This window comes from Phoca vitulina, unplaced genomic scaffold (assembly GCF_004348235.1).
Source record: "Phoca vitulina isolate PV1807 unplaced genomic scaffold, GSC_HSeal_1.0 scaffold22, whole genome shotgun sequence".
Classification (NCBI taxonomy): Eukaryota; Metazoa; Chordata; class Mammalia; order Carnivora; family Phocidae; genus Phoca; species Phoca vitulina.
Genome location: NW_022589725.1, coordinates 2,229,713 through 2,247,689, shown reverse-complemented (window position 1 = coordinate 2,247,689; position 17,977 = coordinate 2,229,713). Strand labels below are relative to the sequence as shown.

General features: G+C 45.3%; 1 protein-coding gene across 1 annotated transcript; it reads right to left on the bottom strand.

The window, feature by feature from the left end:
• Window positions 1-8,267: 8,267 nt before the first annotated feature.
• Window positions 8,268-10,613, bottom strand: SLPI (secretory leukocyte peptidase inhibitor). The gene is made up of 4 exons (XM_032419982.1): window positions 10,514-10,613; window positions 9,678-9,839; window positions 9,072-9,221; window positions 8,268-8,484 (listed from the first exon to the last, which is right to left on the bottom strand). Exons 1-3 carry the CDS (start codon window positions 10,593-10,595, stop codon window positions 9,073-9,075), a joined length of 393 nt encoding a protein of 130 aa, XP_032275873.1. The 5' UTR covers window positions 10,596-10,613; the 3' UTR covers window positions 8,268-8,484; window position 9,072.
• Window positions 10,614-17,977: the final 7,364 nt, after the last annotated feature.

Sequence of the window (17,977 nt, the reverse complement as noted above, 5' to 3'; positions counted from 1 at the left end):
AGGAAGAAGCAGGCTTCCCACGGAGCAGGGAGCCCGATGCGGGGCTCGATCCCAGGACCCTGGGATCATGACCTGAGCCGAAGGCAGACGCTTAATGACTGAGCCACCCAGGTGCCCCCAAAAGTCATTTTGTCACCTGGAAAACATGTTTTCTAAAATCACAGACTATCAGAAACTATACCTGAAATTTTATCTTAAGAATAAAACATCCCTTTCTTACCTGAGGCATCTAAGTTACTTTGACATTAGAGAGGCAGCCTTGATTTCCAATCTGGGTATAGAGCTTCAGATAAGGGATTTCTTGTTTCCTTAAACTACAAAATTAAGATAAATGTGAAATGTGTTAAGAAATCCCTTTCTCGCTTGAATTTCGCCCAATCCCTACCTTTCCCTCAAATCTTACGATAGCTCCATCTTCTCCTTTGTTGAGATGCCGTGTTGTCCCTCGGTGCGTGGCCCCCTCATCGCAATGAACCTGCCTTTTTGAGGGTACTAGTTTGCTCTTTCTCCTCTCAGGCAGATTGTGTGAAGTAGTAGGAATTTTTCCATTTTGATGAGGGACCAGCAGGCTGGCTGAAGACAAAGCACAAGTGGACGCCCTACAACCTTCCCGCAACCCCCACTCCTGGGTGGGACATGTGTAACATTCTTCCAGGGATGTCCCAGCTATCTTAATGTTAATACCTTGCTAGAGGGGAAAACAATCTTAACTTGACAATGACAAGACCTCTGGTATCTGATAGGTCCTCTTTAACATATGAAAGTTCTTTTGAAACCTCCCTTTTCCTTCTGGCCCCAACTCCCGACTATATAATCACCACTCCTCAAGTTCCCAGGGCAGCAGCTCTTTCTGCCCACGGGTCCTGTCCCCGCGCTTTAATAAACAACCATTTTGCACCAAAGACGCCTCAAGAATTCTTTCTTGGTCGCCGGCTCCGGACCTCACCCCACCGAACCTCACCTGTATTCCAAAACCCCATCAACGTCCACTTTTTATTTCTGATAATGATTATTTTACCTTTTCTATTATTTATTCGATCGGTGTTGCCAGAGGTTAATTTATTATGAAAACCTTTTTAAAGAAGCAACTTCTGGGGTTCCTGGGTGGCTCAGTCAGTTAAGCCTCTGACTTGGGCTCAGGTCACGATCTCAGGGTCCTGGGATCAAGCCCTGCTCCGAACCCCATGGCGAGCCCCTTGATGGGGGCGGCTGCCTCTCTCTCTGCCCCGCCCTGTGCCCCCTGCTCATGCTCTCTCTCTTTCTCTCTCAAATAAATAAAATCTTAAAAAAAAAAAAAAAAAAAACCAACTTCTGGCCCAGATGATCTCTCCATGGATCTTCCTTGTTTTTTATTTCATGGTTTTCTGCTCTTTATCATTTCTTACCTTATGTTTTATGGTTTCTTTTGCTGTTATTTTTGGAAATGCTTGAGATGGCTGCTTTGCTATTGAATTTTACCTTTTCTTCTTTACTAATATTTGCATGTAAAATATACATTTCCATTTAAGTTCTGCTTTAGGTACATCCTGTTAGTTATGATACATAGTTTAGTCATAATCATTTAGTTCAAAATATTTTCTCAATTTCATTTTCATTTCTTCTTTGACCCACAGGTTGTGTTGAGTACATTTTTTAAATTTCCAAACATATGGGCCTTTGGCTGTCTTTTTGTTATTTATTTCTATCACAGTTGTGTTTCCATCAGAGAACATACTTCAAATGATTTCAATTCTCAAAATTCTCTGATGTAACTGTATAAAATATGGTTTGACTGTGGACAGCCAGACTGTTTCCAAAATGGCTGCATGATCTATGTCCCCACAAGTCATGCATAACCATTCCTATTTCCCCACGTTCTCACCAAACCTTGGTAGGATGTAGCTTTCTAATGTTTGCTGACAAGTCCCTCTCCTGAGGTCAGACCCATGTGGCATTCAGCTGCCACCAGTCCGAGCGGATGGTAAGAGGATGGAAGATTCATGCGTCTTGTTGACCATTTGCTGTGGATTTTTGTTTGTTTGTTTTACTTCTGCCTTTAGGCATTTGATAACACCTGCTTGGGGTCCACACCATGTGGCCTCTTGGTGTCTGCCTCACTTACTACTCCACAGATCCACCATGGAACTCCCACCACCATCCCAGTGTAGGATTATCCCAGGTGGGAGACGTTCCCCATGGAGGCATAGGGTGGTCAGCAGGGGAGAACTTCATTGTCTTCTGGCTACAGATGCCCTGAAAGAGCTGGTCATCTGGCTGAACAGAAACATCGATGATCAGGTAGCCACCTTATCCGACAGCTGCTAGAGTCTCTGAGTACGGGTGACTTGGAATTCAGAAAATTCACCATGAAAGGGGAATTTGGAGTTGGAAGGAACATGATTAGAAAATCGGTGACAAAGAAATCTGGAGAAGAGATATATGGATACACCTCTCTGAACGGGCAAAAAAAATGTGAAGATATTTGTGTCCTATGTGACTGCTCACCAAAGGGTGACCTCAGCAGGAAGATTTTAATAATCAAATGAATAGCATGATCTGCTTTGTGGATACTAATCAGCCTCTTTCCTCACTTACCCTGGCATTGCCCTGTGGGCTCGTGAACAAAGTGGCCGCGGGGCAGGGATGGAGGTTAAGCATGGGCTCAGGAGCATGGACTCCATTCACCAAGGCTGACCTGGCTATGGCCACTGCTGAGCGCCCAGTCGGCCGGCAGCAGAGACCAACACTGATCCCTAATACAGAGCCATTCCCCGGCGTGATCAGTCCGCTACCTGGTGGCAAGTTGATGACATTGGACCACTTTCATCATGGGAAGAGCAGCATTTTATTCTTACTGGAATAGACACTTATTCTGGATATGGATTTGACTTGCCTGCGTGTGATGCTTCTGCCCAAACTACCACCCACATACTAACAGACTGCCTTCTCCACCATCAAGGTATTCCTTGCTTCTGATCAAGGAAGCAATAGCAAAGAAGTGTTGCAATGGACACGGGCTCATGGAATTCACTGGTCTTACCATGTTCCCCACCCTGTAGCTGTTGGCTTCACAGAACAGTGGAATTTTGGAAGACTCCGCCATAGTGCCAGCTAGGTGGCAGCACTTTGCTGGGTTCGCCAGAAGGCTGTATGAGGCTCTCAATCAGTTTCTAATATATAATGCTGCTTCTCCCATAGCCAGGACTCAGAGGCTCAGGAATCAAGAGGTGGAAATGGAGGTGGTACTACTCACGATCACCCCTAGTCACCCATTAGCAAAATTTTTGCTTCCTGTTCCCATGATTCTGTGTGCTGTTGGCCTAGAGGTGTTAGTTCCAGAGGGAGAAACATTTCCACTAGGAGACACAACAATGATTCCATTGAACTGGAAGTTAAGACTGCCACCTGGCCACTTTGGGCTCCTCGTGCTTCTAAATCAGCAAAGAAGAGAGTTATGGTGTTGGCCAGGGTGACTGATCTTGATTTCCAAGGGGAAATTGGAGAACTCTACCACAAGGGAAGTGAGGAAGAGTATGTCTGGAATACAGGAGCTCCCTTAGGGCACCTCCTAATACTGTCATGTTGTGTAACTAAGGTCATTAGAAAAGTACAACAACCAGGGGCGCCTGGGTGGCTCAGCTGTTTAGTGTCTGCCTTCGGCTCAGGTCATGATCCCAGGGTCCTGGGATCAAGCCCCACATCGGGTTCCTTGCTCGGCAGGGAAGCCTGCTTCTCCCTCTCCCACTCCCCCTGCTTGTGTTCCCTCTCTCACTGTCCCTCTCTCTGTGTTAAAAAATAAATAAAAATCTTTAAAATAATTTAAAAGAAAAAAAGAAAAGTACAACAACCCAATCCAAGCAAGGCTACTAATGGCCCAGACCCTTCAGGAACGAAGGTTTGGGTCACCCTATCAGGTGATGGAGAACTACAACCAGCTGAGGTGCTTGCTGAAGGCAAAAGAATATAGAATGGATAGTGGAAGAGGGTAGAAAGAAACAACCAGCTACAACCACATGACCAGCTACAGAAATGAGGACTGTAATTGCTATGACATTTCCTCCTTGTGTTGCTCTGAATACATTTGTGTGTGTTCTTTCTTCTGTCTCTCTTATTGCCTTATCATGCACCAGAAGCTGTGTAGACTTTATATCATAGTATTTGTTAATTTTACATTATAGTATTTAAGTTACTAGATATCAAGGAGGAGATCAAACATTACTCAAGGACTTTACCTCCTCTTTTGGGAAGAGTTAGTGTGTTTTTGGTTGTACGAAGAATAACTACCATGTTTGGCAGAATTATGACCTTGTTATTGTCTTTCTTTGGAGGGTAAGTATGGTTTAAGGAGATGCATACCAGTGCCAAGTTAACATGGGCTGGGCCTGTGGTGGATAATTTCTGTGTCAACTGGACAGGCCACAAAATGCCCAGATTAAACATTTATATCTGGGTGTGTCTGTGAGGATGTTTCCAGATGAGATTAGCACTTGAATCTGTGGACTCAGTCAAATAGAATACCCTCCCCAGGGTGCGTAGTCCTCATCCAATGCCCTGGGGACCTAAATAGAACAAAAGGGGAGGAAGAAGGAATCCCCACCCTTTTTCCTGCTTCATTGTTTGAGATGGAACATCTCACCTCATTTTCTCCTGCCCTTGGATTGGAATTTACACCATCAGCTCCCCTGGTTCTTAAACCTTCAGACGGGAACTGTATTGCGCCACAGACTTTTCTGAGTCTCCAATTTACAGACAGCAGATTATGGGACTTAGCCTCCATAACTGCGCAAGCCAATTCCTCATCATAAAGGAATGAATGAGAGAAAGAAAGAAGAAACAAAGAAACAAAGAAAGAAGAAAGAAAAAGAATGTCAGGAGAACCTTATGTTAACAATTACTATTAAACTCAGTAAAAGTTGTTAGTGTGAACTTTAAAAAAAAAAAGCCAATTGCTTTCATTATTGGTTTGAGTTTTGTCCTAAACAATTATAAAAAATTCCTCGTTACTGGGGCACCTGGGTGGCTCAGTTGGTTTAGCGTCTGACTTCGGCTCAGGTCATGATCTGAGGGTCCTGGGATCGAGTCCCACCTGTGTCAGGCTTCCTGCTGGCGGGGGAGTCTGCTTCTCCCTCTCCCTCTACCCCTCCCCAGCTCATGCTTTTTCTCTCTCTCTCAAATAAACAAATAAAATCTTTAAAAAAAAAACTCCTCCTTGTTGTATAACAAATTTCCACAAACGTACAGATTTCCTTTCAGACATTCTGTGCTGTTCCATTAGACTATTTGTTTATTCTTGTACCAACATCATATTCCATTAATTATTATAATTAATAATTAATATAATCAACACTTTGATACTTGGTCTGGATAACTCCTATTGTACTTTTAAAAAAATGTTCTTGGTTTTTTTGCAACATTTCTACTAATATATTAACTAAAGGATCACTTTGTCAAGTTGTTTTAAAAAAAATCATGTTGGGGTTTTTACTACAGTTTCATTGAATTTATAAATGATTTTTTAATGAGCTGTAATCTTTACCTTACTGAGTCTTTCCGAACATAAACATTATTTCTCTGTTTATTCAGTTCTTATTTTAGACCTTCAACAAGTTTCTTCTTTAATCCACAAAGGTCTGGCATAATTTTTAGGTTCCTTCCTGGGTGTATTGTAGGATTTGTTTCTTTGATTAATTATCTCTACCTTCTATTATTTCTGATTCATTATGAATAATGTGTAGAAATGTTGTAAAATTGTGTATACCCAGCAACTCTGATGAAAGTTACCTCATCAACTTTACTGAATGTGTTCAGTTGTTATGTAGGAAATGATACTAACTGCAAATAATGACAATTTGGTATCTTTCTTTCCACTCTTACATACCTTATCCCCTAATCTCATCTCCCTGTCTCATATATCCTTGAAAAATAGCAGTGATCCTTATTCTGTTTCTGACTTTAGTGATGATATCTCTGAAAATTCAACTTAATGTAGGTTTTGCTACAGTTTCAGGTAGATTTTCTGATTTTTTAAAAAATTAATTTCTATCCTTTCATTTCTATTCTTAATTTTAATAAAGAATTAGTGTTGGGGGCACCTGGGTGGCTCAGTTGGTTAAGCATCTGGTTTCAGTTCAGGTCATGATCCCAGGGTTCTGGGATCAAGCCCCACATCGGGGTCCCTGCTCAGCGGGGGTCCTGCTTCTCCCTCTCCCTTTGCCCCTCCCCTGCTCGTGTTCTCTCTCTCTCTCAATCTCTCTCTCTCTTTCTCTCAAATAAATAAATAAAATCTTAAAAAAAAAATCATGTTGAACTTCTATGAAAGCTTTTTAAACCTTCATGAATTCTAATTTTAACATTTCATTTAGGATGTTCCCATCTTTGTTCAGAGACAATGACTTTGCCTTTCAATGATCTTTTCTTGTACTGTCCATATTTGGTTGCAGTAGCAGATTTTTGCTGACCTCGTTGTAATAGGTGTCTATTGCTGCATAACAAATTGGCCCCAAACTTAGCACCTTAAAATCATAAACACCATCTCCCAGTTCGAGGATCAGGAAGCCAGGAGTAGCTTCACGGGATGGTTCTGGGTCACAGTCTGTCACGAGATTAAAGTCAAGCTGTGTGCTGGGACTGCAGTCCTTTCAAGCCTAGACTGGGGCTGAAACTCTGCCTCCAAGTTCCCTCTCGTGTTTGTTGGTGGGGCGCAGTTCCTCACAGGCTGTTGGCAGGACCCATTGTCTCCTCACCCGATGGGACACCCCACAGATGGCTGAGTGTCCTCCTGACACGGCAGCTGAGTTCTGCCAGAGCAGGTGATCGAGAGAGGGCACGTGCTCCCCAGATGGAAGGTGTCATCCTTTACTCATCTTGACTCATCAGGACATAGTTACCTCTCACTCTGCAATAGTTTATTGGTCACACAGACCCACCACACAAAACCATCAGAGGGGCCACACAAGGGCAGGAATCCCAAGAAGTGAGGATCACTGGGAGGCAGCTCAGAGGGCAGCTACCCCACTCACAAAATAAATAAAATGGCGCTCCCTCTTTTCCCCCTTCCCTCAAACAGTTAATTTAAATATCCTGTTGCTGCTCCTGGAACATTGGTTGAATGTAGTGTGTGGAGTGTTTTTTTTAGATCAGTGAGAGTTTCCAGGAAAGGATTGAATTACAGTTGCGTTTTGTCCTTTTTCTGTGTCACTATCCACTCAAGTTCTCGGCTTCCTTTGGAGTCCAAAGAACACAGAGAAATGGGGAGCCCGGTTCCCTGCTTGCTCTGAGCTCTGGGAGTCCAGCTCTTGTTACTCTTTTTGCTCCATGGACTAAAGAACAATATCATCCTCGTGTGGTGACTGACCAGTAGCAGGTCATAATGCGACCCACCCTGACAATCCCTCTCACTGTGGGGAGAGGCAGTCTCATGCATGCATCCCCCACTCAGCCGCATAAGAACGGCCTTGGACCTGGAATACTCACTTACCAAGAGATAAAGAGCTCACAGGCCTGTGCCAGGTTTGTGGCTGTGTGGGGGAGTACCTTCCCCCGTTTCAAGCTTCACTGTATGCCCCTCTGTTCTGTGTAGGTGTATGTGCCATATGGCATCTGACCAACCCCACTGCAGTGTCTGTCCTCCATGAGGAGGGAATGGGACCTCCTACTGGGGCTTGAGAAGGGTGTGTGGGGGTAAATTGCGCTGCATCAGCTCCTGGGAGAGATTTGTGGGCCATGGGAAATGGAGGCCCAAGGTGGAAGCTGATCTTGCTGTTCCTTTTCTATGTAAGTAAAGCATTGTTTTACCCAGTGCTTCACCGCACTGTGCTTTCCTTGGAGACTCGGATACCAAGATGCCATGGGCAGACGTGTTTGGAGTCCTCTCTCAGGACCGATAATCAGTGCATGTGGTTCTGCTCAACATTTATTTTAAGATAGAACAAATAGTGTCTTGGGAGAGAGAAGAAATGTAAGAAGCTCAAAATCACCAGAGAAGGCAAGTACCCACCATTTTTTGAGCCTGCTGTGGCCCAGCAACATTGCTATTCATTTCATACACATTATACACCCCAATGCTCCAAACATGGTGCCACTTTGCAAGTCAAGAAATTAAGATGTATGAGATAAGGTCATTTGTCCAAAATTGCAGAGCCAGTATTTCAGACTCATGACGTAGATTCATCACGGCCCCAAATCCTCTTCCTTCCACTCTGTATCTATAGGAGGGAGGCCTCATAGCCACATACTCCCTCATCACCTCCCACTCAATTCACAGCACCAGCAAACCATGGAAGCAGATGGACAGAAAGAAATTTGCTCATTTATTTATTCACCAATCAACAAGTATTTCCTGAAAGACTACTGTGTGTCAAGCTTTTCCCCAATGGAGATATTGGTGGTAGAACCAAGTCTTGACCATAGAGTGCCGCCCCATTGTTCCAAGTCCGGGAGCAGAAAGCAGAATTCTCAGACCACAGAGTAGGAATCCAGAGCCCCTTCCAAATGGCAGGAATCAGGCTATGAGAGAAAATCAGATCAGGGCTTCAATACAGGAACCAGCCAAATTATCTCCCCATTCTTCCCCCAAGAAACCCCCCAAGACAGAGAAAATAGCAAGGTGGTAGCATTGTCGAAAAAGTCTTGGTATCAGGAGACTGAGTTCAAATCTCAATTTACTGTAGGACTCTAAACTCAGAGCATTGAGCTAGATTATCCTCAAAATCCATTGATCCTTTGGGCTTTGACCCTAGATAACATGCTAGAGATGATCTTAATAAGAAATACTTAGTGTGCACACAGTGTTTTACAAAGCACTTTCAATTTCATTATGCCCATTTTAAAGATAAGGAAACTGAGACTCAGAGAGCCATATGCCCAGGGTCTTCATCCAGAGGGGTTGGAAGAGAATCAAAGCCATGAGTGATCCTACAGAAATCCTGGCCCTGGGGCCTGGGGAGCAGTGCCCTTGAAGGACAAGGGGGCTAGGCAGAAGCTGTTTTGGGGGAGGGATCAGGAGTCCCCCTGCTCATATGCCGTGGCTGCCAGGGGCTTGGGATAGAGAGGACTGGTGGGAGGGAGATGGGTGGGCCCAGGCCCCTCCTTACCTTATTCAGGGGCCACGCAGACTTTCCCGCACATGCCCCTACAGCACTTGAAGTCACTCACACACTGGTTGTCGGTCTCACAGTAGTTGGGGGGGTTGAGCATCAGACACTGGCCAGTGACCACGGGACACCTGCCAGGCTTCACTTTAACTGGTGAGAGTAGAGTCACAGGTCAGAGGCTTTGTGCCTTCTGCACCACCTTTGCTTCCTGGACCCAGCCCCAGCTCAGCCCTCGCAGGGAGAATCATTTCTTCTCCATCCCCATGACCACCTCTTCCTTCCCAGGGCCTCTGTATCCCCTCAAGGCAGGATCTGGGTCTCCTCTCATATCTCCCTGTCCACGCAGGTGACCAGTTGTCCAGTACTGACTGGCTGGCTGGCTGCCATTTGACTGCTTTTACCTGAATGGCCAGGTGACCACTGCCCAAGACAGACTGGCTGAGTAAATTCCTGTCTGGAGCAGTGTGACTCCCTGGCCAGCTGACAAATTTGACCCAACAATTCCTGGAACGGAGGAGACCTGGCAGGGCCAGCACCCAGGGCTGTCCCCCTAGGTGCTGCATTCTCAGGCTCACTCCCTCCCCATCAGCCCTTCCACCTCCTCACTTTGGTTGAAGACTTTAACAGGGTCCAGGCATCTGATGCCGCAAACATCAGAGCAACAGATCTGCCTCTCTGGACACTGCCAGTCACTCTGGCACTCAGGTTGCTCATATCCAAAAAAGCACCGAGAAGACCGTATAGAAGGGCAGGCTCCAGCTTTCAATGCTGTTGAAGAGAATGTCAAGAGTTAAGAAAGGAGCTGGGTGTTAAGTAGCCATCCTGACTCCTGGACAAAGCACCACTCTCCAGCAGAGACCCTCACCCAGATGACTGTCCACAAAGTGCAGAAAGAAATGCTTATCTGACCTCCACCAAGAGTGACAGGCTTGAGTAAGACACACGTGGGCAGATCCTGGAAAAGGGCAGAGGGCTCCCAGCTAAGGTTTCCTACCCCAGGGAAAACAAGGCTCCACAAAGGCAGAGAGGCAGTCTGGGGTAAGGGAGATGGAGAGAGACAAAGGTAAATAGAGACAACAGGACAGGTTGAGAGCTAGAGCCAGAGGCAGAGACACAGAGACTGAAGGATAGAAACAGAGAGATGGGGAACAGGAGAGAGCCAGCGACAGATGACTGCAGATGCACAGATAGGGTGGAGAGAGAGAGTTAAGACCAGAGGGAGTGGGGCCTGGGCTGACTGGATTCTGGTAAAAGGGCACATCCCAATGCTCAGAAGCCCACACAGAGACCTTGAAGCCCAGATGGACATGAACCCCCCCTGAGGGAGTTCTCTTGAAACTAAGCTGAGAGATCAGAGCCTCTAGAAGGAGACACCCTCACTCCACCAGGAGACCCCACCTCCGCTCTGCAGCCAAGATTGTGCCAGGGTGGCTTCAACTGACCATTTCCAACACCTTCTGCAGTCCAAGGTGCCAGGGTTCCCAGGACAAGAAGCATGAGAGGGAAGAGGCTGCTGGACTGCATGATGATAGGAGGTGTAGCTCTGAAGGTTGACGGCAAATCTCGGTATTTATACTTTTGCTAATGGGTGTGGCCCCAACAGAATTTCCTTGGCCCCTCCCAGCTGTGATTGCACGCACAGGAAGCTAGGTGAGACCAGCAATGCTGATACCAGAGAGATAGCAGCTCTTTCCTGTCTCAGGCAAGACTGTGAGGCCAACAGTAACCGCCAGGGAAGAAATGGAAGAGGCTGGCCTGGAAGATGTCACAGGCTGATAAGGAGGCCATCTCAATAAAGGGCTAGTATCCAAAAATCTATAAAGAACTTATCAGGGGTGCCTGGGTGGCTCAGCCATAATCTGCCTTTGGCTCAGGTCATGATCCCAGAGTCCTGGGATCAAGCCCCGCATCGGGCTCCCTGCTCGGTGGGAAGCCTGCTTCTCCCTCCCCCACTCCCCCTGCTTGTGTTCCTGCTCTCACTATCTCTCTCTCTGTCAAATAAATAAATAAATAAATAAGAATTTATCAAACTTAGCACCCCAAAAAAACAAAAAAATCCAGTCAAGAGATGGGCAGAAGACATGAACAGACATTTCTCCAAAGAAGACATACAAATGGCCAATAGACACATGAAAAAATGCTCAATACACTAGGCATCAGGGAAATACAAATCAAAACCACAATGAGATACCACCTCACGCCAGTCAGAATGGCTAAAAATAACAAGTCAGGAAACAACAGATGTTGGTGAGGATGTGGAGAAAGGGGAACACTTTTATACTGTTGGGGGTAATGCAAGCTGGTGCAGGCACTGTGGAGGACAGTATGGAAGTTTCTTAAAAAGTTAAAAATAGAATTACCCTACGACCCAGCAATTGTATTACTAGGTATTTATTCAAAGGATACATAGTGATTTGAAGGGGCACATGCACCCCAATATTTATAGAAGCAATGTCCACAATAGCCAAACCATGGAAAGAGTCCAGATGTCCATCGACAGATGAATAGATAAAGAAGATGTGGTGTGTGTGTATGTGTGTTTGTATATACATATACATATATGTACACACATACCACATCTTCTTTATCTATTTCTATATCTATATCTATATATATAATGGAATATTACTCAGCCATCAAAAAGAATGAAATCTTGCCTTTTGCAACCATGACTGGAACTAGAGGGTATTATGCTAAGTGAAATAAGTCATTCAGAGAAAGACAAATATCAGATGATCTCACTCATATGTGGAATTTAAGAAACAAAACAGATGAACATAGGGGAAGGGAAGTAAAAATAAAATAAGATGAAAACAGAGAAGGAGACAAACCATAAAAGATTCTTAACTCTAGGAAACAAACTGAGGTTTGCTGGAGGAGAGGTGGGTGGCGAGATGGGGTAACTGGGTGATGAGCATTAAGGAGGGCACTTGATGTAATGAGCACTGGGTGTTATAGGCAAAAGATGAACCACTAAATTCTACCTCTGGAACTATTAATACAGCATATGTTAATTAAATTGAATTTAAATTTAAAAAAAAAAGGAGGCTATCTCATGTGTCCATGTGAACCGTGAATGTCGTGGAGGCCCCAAGCCCATTAGCCTGGTGGAAGGAGAGGGCAAGAAGAGGCCAGCTGCAAAGAAGCTATGTAGATGTGGAGCTAAAACCACAGACGTGAACTCTCAGCTAAGACCTTGTGCAAGGCCCTCTTAATTCTCACATTCCTGGACTCTCGGGAACTGTGAAACTCTCTACTGATTGCTCAATGCAATTTCCTTCTCAAAAGTTCAGATGACATATCAGTCAACTAACAGATATTTATTTCCCTGAAATATTGACACCATTCTATCTCCAGTGCCTAGTCCATACCTGATACATGGAAAGTGCTCACTAAACAATTGTCAAATAGAGGTGCCTGGCCGGCTCAGTCAGTGGAGCATGCAATTCCTGATCTTGGGGTCGTGAGTTCAAGCCCCACAAAAGGTGTAGAGGTTACTTTAAAAAAATTAAAAATTAAATTAAATTTTAAAAACACTTATCAAATTAAAAGGTGCAGAAGAAGAACTCTGCCCACAGCAAATTTCTTTGGAGCTCAGTTTTCCCAACTGTGCAATGGGAGGATACTAACAAATCAGCCCCTCTCAGAGAGTTGTGAGATTGAGGGTCTGGAAGAGCTGGACAAAGAACAAATGAATTCTATCCCTTACAACTGAAGAACATTGAAATGAATCTGAGACAAAGGTGCAAAGGGCTTCCAGGCCACCAGAATCAACATGTAGCTATTAGTGTGTAATTGGAGATGCCAGAGGGATGCTTCCTACCCCAAAATCCCCTACAGAGCTCCCAAGATAAGAATATATATATGGCTGCCATATATTAAACTTACTCCATGTGTTACCCCATCTGCGGAGATTGCTTCTAATTATCAAGACAGTGATCATCGTGTCTAAAATTCAACCCAAACTTGTCTAACTGCTCAGCTCAAGCCCTTACATCGTGTGACTTCTAGATGCTTGGGACTTCCCCATTCATTCCTCAAGGTGAAGGTTTGTGGAAATTCAAATAGACGCGAAAGATCCGGGCATTATCATGCAACAACGGCTCCACGGGAACTAATTCATAAAGTATTCTCCAACAGTCAACTGTCAGCAGATCCCGCTGTGCAGAAGTCCCTCAACGTTTACATTCTGGTGGGAAAAGAAAAGGAAGAAAATTAGTGCGCACTGGGTAACTAGTAAGCGCCAGGTGTCCGCTCCTAGCTCGAGCTCAGTAGGGCAAGTAAGAGAGAGATGGAGGGTCTGACTTCCACCCATGGGTAATAACATCGTCAGCTCAGACACCCTGGATTTGGGCTTTCACTTCCGCCCCCGGGGTGAATTTGATTCCTCTCGCATGGGGATATGAGAGTGGGAGAATCTGTCACATTTCTCACTCTCTGCTGCTTCCTATCTTCCTCAATGCCACACTCAAGAGAGTGTCTGGAGTCTTATAAATGTTTGCGTCTTAAAGGGTGAAAGGGGGAATGCTCCAGCTGGAATTCTCCATCTGTGATTGATTATAAAAGCCAACTCCTTTCCGCTCAGAAAGGAGTCCTGTGATCAATTAGCAATGTCTGCCATGGGCGCCATAGGAGGATAATGACATTGTGTGATCATTTCTGTCCTTTGTACCATAGGTTCTAAGTCTTTAAATCACAGACTGTTACAATTAAAAGGGATCTCAGAGGTCATCTAGACCAGGGGTCAGCCAACTACAGCCCCCTGAGCAAATCCAGGCAGCTGCCTGTTTTTCTAAATAAAGTTTTATTGGAACACAGCCATACATTCATTCATGTATGTATTTCTGCGGCTACTTCCCCACTACAAATGGCAGAGTAGTTACAGCAGAGACTTAAACTTACCGCAAAGCCTAAAATATTTACTCTCTGGTCCTTCACAGAAAACGTTTGCTGACTCCTGATCTAGACCAAACCTCCAGCTCGCAGCAAGGGATTGAGGCCCTCAGGAGCAGGTACAAGCCCAGAGTTGCATAAGGACTTAGTTACACAGCGCCAGACCGCGATTTTACGAAAGCCAGTTACTCCCATGCTGATCCTCAGAACCTGTTTGGTGGCGAACACTTCCCCTCCTAACCCCGGATCTCAACCTGAGACTGATTCACGGAGCCTGCGTCACACAACCTCTGTTGCGTCTCCTAAATACTACGAATTCATTCATTCAGTTCATGAATTCTTACTTCCTGCCAGGTGCTGTGCTGGGCCCTGAGGCTGCAGTGAAGAAGACACATGGAGTCAATACCACTGTCATTAAGAACCTAAACATGTTGGGTCAGAGTTCCCTGGGCTGGAAGAAAGTCGCTGAACCTCTCTGAGCCTGTTTCCTCAGGGTAGTATTGGTTTCTCCTACATCACATGGCTGCTGTGGGGGGGTTTTGGCAAGCACTCAGCACAGGTCTAGTCCACTCAGAAGGGCAGACATGGTTCTCATTGTAGTCAGTACACTGGGCACACAGGATGCTGGTGGGCTTGAACGACAGCCCCTGACCTTGGGCCTGGACCTTTCCTGCTCTGCCCCATTAAATGCCCGACTGAGCCTTCAGGACAGAGCTGCTTCTAGGACACCTGGGGGCCCGGGCAAATATTTCTTGAGGGCCCTCTATCTATATAAACAATGTGATTAAAAAATATATTATAGGGGAGCCTGGCTGGCTCAGTCGGTGGAGCATGCAACTCTTGATCTCGGGGTTATGAGTTCAAGCCCCACGTTGGGTGTAGAGATTACTTAAAAATTAAAAAAAAAACTTAAATATGTATATATTTGTAATATTAATTAATTATCTATAATGTGTAATAGTAATTAAGTAGATATATTTGTAATATATATTTGTAATATATATTTTAATTATACTTTAATATAATTAATAATAAATTAAATTTTAATTTTAGTTATATATTTAATTATATTTTGTTATATATAATTATAATTAATATATATATTACAAAATTCACTACGCCCATGACAGGCACAGTGATTTATCCAGGAAAATTTGGAATAGTGAGAGGGGGTGCCGGTGTATTGGCTTGTTGTCCAGTGAGAGCACATGAAGTTTCCTCTGTGTCCAGGCATCATTTCTTCCTCCACGGGTCCAGAAACCAGCCCTTCATGTTCCTTATGGTCCGATGTGACTAGTTTCAGATCTCCCGGGGGAAGGAAAGATGGCAGCCATGTTGTGACTCGGAGCGCCAAGGCTTTATAACGTTTGTATTAAAACAATGTAGACCTTTGTTGTGATTAATTTGCCCTGTTGTTTGGTCAAACACCAGTCTAGGTATCGCTCTGAAGGCGTTTTTTAGATGTGATTAAACCTTTAAATCAGTAGCCTTTGAGTGCAGCAGATTCCTCTCCATAGAGTGGGTGGGCCCCATCCAATCAGTTGAAGGCCTTAAGAGCAAAAACAGGTTTCCCGAAGAAAGTATTCCCTAAGACTGAAACCTAGAAAGCTTGCCTGACTCTCCAGCCTGCTGCTCTGCAGAGTTCAGGGGCAAGACTGCAACCTGAGCTCTTGAATTTCTAGCCTGCCTTGGGGGTTTCATACTTGCCAGGCCTCAGGATTACATAAGCCAATTCCTTGAAATGAAATGTCTCCTTCTCTCTCTCTCTTTCTCTCTTCCCCCCTCTATCTATCTATCTATCATCTATCTATCATATAATAGTATCATGTATATTATGTGTATAGTATGCAATATTATACATGTTAATATATGCATATATTATATTGCTTCTGTCTCTCCACAGAACCCTGGCCAATCCAAGCCCCTTCCCTCTGCATTCCCAACATCATTTCTTCAACTCCAGTTGCACCACTGCCCTGAGACCACATCATCCCATATGCCACCCCTCGCTACTGGCTTCCAACCGGTGCTTGGAAGTTTGCTCTTTGTTGTTAGCACCGGGGGAGCCAGTGGGCAGGGGGCCTTGTGGCTGGTGGGTCCTGCCCACCGACATGCTAGTGCAGCAGGGACCCAGGGCGCCTGTGAGGTTCTGCCCTCTTCCTATGCAAATCCCTGAGGGGCAACAATATGACATGACAAACAAAAACTACCAAGACCAATCACAGAAGAAAGGGGAAAGTGGGGTTTTTGGTCCGTTAGGGGTATTTCAATGCCTTTAATGGCACATTTTCCCTGCTTTTGAAAAAGGGCCCACATGCTCACGTTGCCCTGGGCCCTACAACTTAGGTAGCCAACCCTGCAGGGGCTCATGGGGGAAGTGAGAGGCGCAGTCCTTTTGCACAGGAAATGTCTGTTCCTCACCCAGCATGGCTCAAGTGTGACCCGGGAGAGCACCGGTCAACCAGAGGTAAAAACAACAAAAACCCTACCCCGAGCTCCCCATACTGATCCAAACAGCATCTTCGCCTTTCGCTAAAATTCATTATCTTTCTCAGTCTCAAAACCAAAAACCAAAACCAAAACACTTTCAGAATCCAGAAGTCAGGAGGCCAGTTTCTCGTGGCTCATTCCTGTATGGATAAGGCAGCCACTGGCTCTCTCTGTGACTCAGTTCCTCCATCTGTCCCAAGCTGATACCGTGACTCTGTAAGTAGCAATGTCACCCTGCTTCCTTCCAGGTCATAAACACACCCCAGGAGTCTCAGCCCATGTTCTGACTTTTGCAGTTGTCTTTATAACTTAACTTGAAATACTCCCTCGAACAGAACACACACCATATGCAATAATGACTGAAGGGGAATGGAGAGGCAGAAACCAGGAGGGCTGGAGAAACAGCCCGATGGGGTGGTGAGCATATCGGGGAAGAATACCACCGAGCTGGGACAGAAAGAGCAGACTGAGAAGGAATTAGAACAAGGGCAGGGCGGGTCATTTCGGTCACCTTAGGAGATCCACGGGTGACAGAGGTGGCAGCCAGATCTCCCCACACCTCAGAGAGAAAAGATGGCCTGGCCACTTCCACCCAAGAACATTTGAGTTTTACAATGTTTGAATTTCCTTCCCCAGCCACTCGTTGGATTCCTGACACAACTGGGGGAAATGAACCGTTCTTTTAGGCTCAGATGTGAATGGGTGGGGACCTCCCAAGTTAAGCAGAATCCAGGCAAACGTGAAAAATGGCCGTCCATCCAAGATGGATGGAAATAACCAACAAGGGTAGATCTCGTGTGTCTTCCTACCTACCCATTGAAGAGGTGGTTGCTGTGTAAGTCAGGGCTCTACAATTTATTCCTTCAAAGGCTGAATGTCTCCCTAGGAGAAGACACCGTTTTCTGTGAGGCCGATGAATCAGAGGTTGTGGTTTGCCATGAGGAAATGCTTATGGGCCTGGGAAGACAAAAAAGGAAACAGGCGTTGGACATGAAGTCACCGTGAGCAAGACTACCTGTGGAAGGCATGGAGGGAAAGAAAAACCGAATTTTTAAATTCTGGAGCAGAGCTAGAAGCAGCCTGGGAAAACATTTCCCCGCATCACTAGACTCCAGCTCTGCACATGGAGTGTAGTATGGTCTCCTGTAAACGTTACAGACTCCGAAATCAGTCACAACGGGGACTGATCCTGGCTTCCCCACTTAAGAGCTGTATTACTTCAGGCAGTTGCAGTCACCATCCCAAACATTTACTGGGAAGCATTTATGGAGGGAGTCACAGGGTTAAGTGTTTTGCATACTTTATCACATTTAATTTTCCCGTGGTACTGAGTAGGTACCGATGCCGTCCTGTTTTACAGATGAGTCTCCGGGAAGTTCTCCCTGCAGCCTGCCACGCAGTAGCAGGATATTGGGGGAACTGCAGCTGGAGGCTTCTGCATGTCCAGGCCTGAGATCCGTAGAGAGCATCTCGGTGGCCCAAACAGAGCAGCGGGCCTGAAGATGATGGAGGACCCCCACTGG